Source organism: Salmo trutta, unplaced genomic scaffold, assembly GCF_901001165.1.
Source record: "Salmo trutta unplaced genomic scaffold, fSalTru1.1, whole genome shotgun sequence".
Lineage (NCBI taxonomy): Eukaryota > Metazoa > Chordata > Actinopteri > Salmoniformes > Salmonidae > Salmo > Salmo trutta.
In genome coordinates this window covers 57,536-64,037 of record NW_021823025.1, presented here as the reverse complement: position 1 = coordinate 64,037, position 6,502 = coordinate 57,536, and the positions used below count along the sequence as shown (strand labels likewise).

Below are 6,502 nucleotides of genomic sequence, written 5' to 3'. Positions count from 1 at the left end.
CAAGTTGCTGTGGGGGGTGTAGGGCTGTTGACCGGGGTAGGGGTAGCCAGATGGAAAGCATGGCCAGCTGTAGAAAAATGCTTATTGAAATTCTCAATTATCGTGGATTTATCACTGGTGGCAATGTTTCCTAGCCTCAGTTTAGTGGGCAGCTGAGAGGAGGTGCTCTTATTCTCCATGGACTTTACAGTGTCCCAGAACTTTTTGGAGTTTGTGCTACAGGATGCAAATTTCTGTTTGAAAAAGCTAGCCTTTGCTTTCCTACCTGCCTGTGTATATTGGTTCCTAACTTCCCTGAAAAGTTACATATCGCGGGGGCTTTTCAATGCTTTTTTGTGCTGGTCAAGGTCAGTCAGGTCTGGAGTGAACCAAGGGCTATATCTGTTCCTGGTTCTAAATTTAGAAACTTTAGAATGTAGGATGGCCATGGTGTTAAGCATGTCCCAGTTTAGGTCACCTAGCAGCACGAGCTGTGAAGATAGATGGGGGGCAATCAATTCACATATGGTGTCCAGGGCACAGCTGGGGGCAGAAGGTGCTCTATAGCAAGCGGCAACGGTGAGAGACTTGTTTCTGGAAAGGTGGATTTTTAAAAGTAGAAGCTCTAATTGTTTGGGTACAGACCTGGATAGTAAGACAGAACTCTGCAGGCTATCTCTGCAGTAGATTGCAACTCCGCCCCTTTTGGCAGTTCTATCTTGTCGGAAAATGTTATAGTTAGGGATTGAAATTTCAGGGGTTTTGGTGGTCTTCCTAAGCCAGGATTCAGACACGGCTAGGACATCCAGGTTGGCGGAGTGTGCCAAAGCAGTAAATAAAACAAACTTAGGGAGTAGGCTTCTAATGTTAACATTCATGAAACCAAGGCTATTACGGTTAGAGAAGTCAACAAATGAGAGCGCCTGGGGAATAGGAGTGGAGCTAGGCACTGCAGGGCCTTGGTTAACCTCTACATCACTAGAGGACCAGAGGAGGAGTAGGATAAGGGTATGGCTAAAGGCTATAAGAACTGGTCTTCAAGTACGTTCGGAACAGAGAGTAAAAGGAGCAGGTTTCTGGGCACGGTAGAATTGATTCAAGGCATAATGTACAGACAAAGGTATGGTAGGATGTGAGTACAGTGGAGGTAAACCTATGCATTGAGTGACGATGAGAGAGATATTGTCTTTAGAAACATCATTTAAACCAGGTGAGGTCACCGCATGTGTGGGAGGTGGGACTAAAGGGTTAGCTAAGGTGTATTGAGCAGGGCTAGAGGCTCTACAGTGAAATAAGGCAATTATCACTAACCAAAACAGCGATGGACAAGGCATATTGACATTAGGCAGAGGCATGCATAGCCGAGTGATCATAGGGGTCCAGTGAGTAGCTCGGTGGGCTGGAGACACAGCAATTCAGACAGCTAGCGGGCCGGGGCAAGCAAGCTAGCAGAAGGGCCTTAGATGGACGTCGCAATGGAAGAAGTCTGTTGTAGCCCCCTCGTGCTGTTACGTCGGCAGACTAGTTGTGATGGATCCGCAAGGCTCCGTGTGGTAAAAGAGTCCAGGCCAATTGGCAAAATAGGTATAGTGGCCAAAGAATTAGTCCGATGGGCCTCTTCAGCTAACAGTCCGATATGCTCTAGACAGCTAGCGGGCCGCGGCTAGCAGGCTAGCAGATGGACATTCAGGGGACATCGCGACGGAGGAGCCAGTTAAAAAAAAAACTTGGGTAGATTACGTTGGCAGTCCAGTCGTGATGGAATCGGCGGGGCTCCGTGTCGGCAGTAAAAGGGGTCCAGGCCAATTGGCAAAATAGGTATTGAAGCCCAAGGAGTGGCTGATGGACCTCTTCGGCTAGCCGGGAGATGGGCCTAGCAAAGGCTTGCTCCAGGCTACTTGGTTATTGCTTCGGGACAGAGACGTTAGCCAGGAGTGGCCACTCGAAATAGCAGCTAGCTAGCTGCGATGATCCAGGTGAAAAGGCTCAGAGCTTGCGGTAGGAATCCGGAGATATGGAGAAAAATATGTCCGATTTGCTGTGGTTTGAGAAGCGCTGTGCAGACTGACAAGAGTTGTCCGGGCTAAAGGTTAGCTGATGACCACTAGCAGTGGCTAGCCGACTACTAGCTAGTAGCTAGTTAGCTGGCTAGCTTTTGTTGGGGGTGCCGGTTCAAAAGTAAAGAAAATAGCAGATCCACACCACATTGGGTGAGGCGGATTGCAGGAGAGTATGTTGAAGTTGAGGTTAAGAGAAATATTTTAAAAAATATATGCGAAGAAATAAGATATCAAACGATATATACACGGGACACGAAAAGATGAGGACAAAGACGTCTGACTGCTACGCCATCTTGGAAACCCTTTAGATCATGATCTAATGATCAATTAGCCTTTTAAAATGCTAAACTTGGATTAGCTAACACAACGTGCCATTGGAACACAGGAGTGATGGTTGCAGATAATGGGCCTCTGTACGCCTATGTAAAGAACAACCTTAAAAATTCCTTAAAAAATCTGCCATTTCCAGCTACAATAGTCATTTACAACATTAACAATGTCTACACTGTATTTCTGATCAATTTTATGTTATTTTAAATGGACAAAAAAGGTGCTTTTCTTTCAAAAACAAGGACATTTTTAAGTGACCCCAAACTTTTGAACGGTAGTGTACATGCTTTTTCATCTCTATGGAAACGTAGTATTACTTGAAACACTGTTGCCCTAAGTTAGTTGATGGATGATGTTAGTAGCTTGACTGATGCTTGTCCTCTCAGTAGATCATTGTTAGTAGCTTGACTGATGCTTGTCCTCTCAGTAGATCATTGTTAGTAGCTTGACTGATGCTTGTCCTCTCAGTAGATCATTGTTAGTAGCTTAACTGTTGCTTGTCCTCTCAGTAGATAATTGTTAGTAGCTTGACTGATGCTTGTCCTCTCAGTAGATCATTGTTAGTAGCTTGACTGATGCTTGTCCTCTCAGTAGATCATTGTTAGTAGCTTGACTGTTGCTTGTCCTCTCAGTAGATCATTGTTAGTAGCTTGACTGATGCTTGTCCTCTCAGTAGATCATTGTTAGTAGCTTGACTGATGCTTGTCCTCTCAGTAGATCATTGTTAGTAGCTTGACTGTTGCTTGTCCTCTCAGTAGATCATTGTTAGTAGCTTGACTGATGCTTGTCCTCTCAGTAGATCATTGTTAGTAGCTTGACTGATGCTTGTCCTCTCAATAGATCATTGTTAGTAGCTTGACTGATGCTTGTCCTCTCCCTCTCAGTAGAGCAAAGTGAGGTGGTGACATCAGCCCCGGGCCTCAGTGATGACGACATGAGCCTGAACCTCAAGGAGATCACCAATCTGCCTCTGTGTTTCGGACGTTTCCGCTGGCTGCTGAGCACCTGTAAGGACGGCTGGAGGGCCTACTACCGCCAGGATGTCTTCCTGGCTGGGATGGGCCTGGCCTTCCTCTACACAACTGTCCTGGGCTTCGACTGCATCACCACGGGCTACGCCTACACCCAGGGCATCAGTGGCTCCCTGCTCAGTCTGCTGATGGGGGTCTCGGCTATAACAGGCCTCATGGGCACCGTCATGTTCACCAAGCTGAGGAAGGCCTACGGTTTAGTCAACACAGGCATCATCTCCAGCTGTCTCCATCTTTGCTGTCTGCTGCTGTGTGTGTGTTCTGTGTTCGCCCCCGGCAGCCCCATGGACCTCCGCCTGCTCATGCCCTTCCTGGACGCCAACGCCAACTCGACGTTGGCGGAGGCCGGGGGGATGGTGGAGGGCCAGAGGCAGAAACACACCTACCCGATGCGGGGTGGCATTAATCAGCCGCTGCTGCCCGACCGCTCGTCCATCCACTGGACCAACAACACGGTGCTGTTTGAGAATATGCCATCAGGCATGGAGCCAGACTCCTACATCTCTATAATCCTGCTGTTCTTGGGGGTCATCACAGCACGCATCGGTGAGTAAGAGGGACGACCAGGCCCAGGCCCTTCACAATTGGATTGAGTTGCTGATCCACAGCTTAACTATAGCAACTGTATTATGCATGTTTCTAACATAGGCTGTGGGTATTCAGTTCTTATGAGACTCAGTAAATGAGTTCAAATAGCGTTGGAAGATAATCATTTTTGTATTATACCAGTGCCTGACTGAAAAGAGACTACTGCAATGGATCCATAGTCTAGTGGTCTATCCTTATAGACTATAGTATAGGGGTCTATCTATATAGACTATAGTATAGGGGTCTATCTATATAGACTATAGTATAGTGGTCTATCCATATAGACTATAGTATAGGGGTCTTTCCATATAGACTATAGTATAGTGGTCTATCCATATAGACTATAGTATAGGAGTCAATCTGTATAGACCATAGTCTAGTGGTCTATCTATATAGACTATAGTATAGTGGTCAATCTGTATAGACCATAGTCTAGTGGTCTATCTGTATAGACCATAGTGTAGTAGTCTATCTGTATAGACCATAGTGTGAAAGTCTATCTGTATAGATCATAGTGTTGTAGTCTATCTGTATAGACCATAGTGTAGTGGTCTATCTGTATAGATCATAGTGTAGTAGTCTATCTGTATAGACTATAGTGTAGTAGTCTATCTGTATAGATCATAGTGTAGTAGTCTATCTGTATAGACCATAGTGTGAAAGTCTATCTGCATAGGTCATAGTGTAGTAGTCTATCTGTATAGACCATAGTCTAGTGGTCTATCTGTGTAGATCATAGTGTAGTAGTCTATCTGTATAGACTATAGTGTAGTAGTCTATCTGTATAGATCATAGTGTTGTAGTCTATCTGTATAGACCATAGTGTAGTGGTCTATCTGTATAGATCATAGTGTAGTAGTCTATCTGTATAGACCATAGTGTAGTGGTATATCTGTATAGACCATAGTGTGAAAGTCTATCTGCATAGGTCATAGTGTAGTAGTCGTTCTGTATAGACCATAGTCTAGTGGTCTATCTGTGTAGATCATAGTGTAGTAGTCTATCTGTATAGACTATAGTGTAGTAGTCTATCTGTATAGACCATAGTGTAGTGGTCTATCTGTGTAGATCATGGTGTAGTAGTCTATCTGTATAGACTATAGTGTAGTAGTCTATCTGTATAGATCATAGTGTAGTAGTCTATCTGTACAGACCATAGTGTACTAGTCTATCTGTATAGACCAAAGCAACCACTGACCGTCTGTTTATCCTGTGTGTTCCAGGTCTGTGGTCCTTTGACCTGACCGTGACCCAGCTGCTTCAGGAGAACATCTGTGAGTCGGAACGTGGTGTGGTCAACGGGGTCCAGAGCTCCATGAACTACCTGATGGACCTTCTCCACTTCATCATGGTCATCTCTGCTCCGCAGCCCCAGCACTTTGGCATCCTGGTCATCATCTCTGTACTGTTCATCACCACGGGACACACCATGTACTTCCTATATGCACGCAAAGCCAAGAGAAAACCTGCTGGACGCCTGGACACGTAGGGAGGCCGTGCGGCTTTCCGCGACAAAGCATGTCCCCAAAGACTCCACTCTGCCTGCGCCTGCCTGTGAAATGAATGTCTCTTCTCTCTTGTTCCCTCTGCGCTCTCATTGTTAGGCAACAATACAATACCGTAACACACCTTCACCCCCATCCAGCCATTCATTCATTTCAGCAAGTGTCGTGTCCTCCCCAACCTGGTTGCTATCTCCCTGCATGGCCAGGTGTAGTATGGCCAAGTGCTAAGGTACAGGAACAAACTAGAACTCAGGTTAACTAGAGTAGGATCCACCTTTTCCCTTCTGTACATAGGTTGATGTGGTCGCAACAGATGCGGTGTTGGTACCCTACCGTGGTAGGTTCTACCACCTTAGTTTTGATCCCCTACCGTGGAAGGTTATCTCACCCCTGTGTTGGTCCCCCACCGTGGTAGGTTCTCTCACCTCAGTGTTGGTCTCTCACCGTGGTAGGTTCTCCCACCTCAGTTTTGGTCCCTCACCGTGGTAGGTTCTCTCACCTCAGTGTTGGTCTCCCAAGGGTAGTAGGTTCTCTCACCTCAGTGTTGGTCCCTCACCGTGGTAGGTTCTCCCACCTCAGTGTTGGTCCCTCACCGTGGTAGGTTCTCTCACCTCCGTGTTGGTCTCCCACCGTAGTAGGTTCTCCCACCTCAGTGTTGGTCTCCCACCGTAGTAGGTTCTCTCACCTCAGTGTTGGTCCCTCACCGTGGTAGGTTCTCCCACCTCAGTGTTGGTCTCCCACCGTAGTAGGTTCTCCCACCTCAGTGTTGGTCTCCCACCGTGGTAGGTTCTCCCACCTCAGAAAAAGGGCACAGAGGGCAGGCTGAGGTAGCAGCAGCAGCAGCAGAACACGCCTTTCCAGCAATTTTTGGATTACTGCAAGAGCTTCATTATGGCAGTCTGTTAACCTACTCAGAGTTTGGATGGGAGTTGGATGGATGGATGGATTGATGTATTTTTCTAACCTTCACACAGGAAAGAACTGGGCATGGTGAAGCAGGTGACAGTAA

At 46.6% G+C, this 6,502-nt stretch overlaps 1 protein-coding gene across 1 annotated transcript; it reads left to right on the top strand.

Annotated features, from left to right (window-relative positions):
• The first annotated feature begins 3,231 nt into the window (after positions 1 to 3,231).
• Positions 3,232 to 5,890, top strand: LOC115188259 (solute carrier family 40 member 1-like). The gene is made up of 2 exons (XM_029747106.1): positions 3,232 to 3,946; positions 5,212 to 5,890. Exons 1-2 carry the CDS (start codon positions 3,232 to 3,234, stop codon positions 5,475 to 5,477), a joined length of 981 nt encoding a protein of 326 aa, XP_029602966.1. The 3' UTR covers positions 5,478 to 5,890.
• Positions 5,891 to 6,502: the final 612 nt, after the last annotated feature.

Bases quoted from the DNA above. Each gene is read 5' to 3' on its own strand.
- LOC115188259 (XM_029747106.1), top strand. From the start codon at position 3,232: ATGCTTGTCCTCTCCCTCTCAGTAGAGCAAAGTGAGGTGGTGACATCA. The intron at 3,947-5,211 runs GTGAGTAAGAGG...TGTGTGTTCCAG, and splicing joins GGTCATCACAGCACGCATCG to GTCTGTGGTCCTTTGACCTG.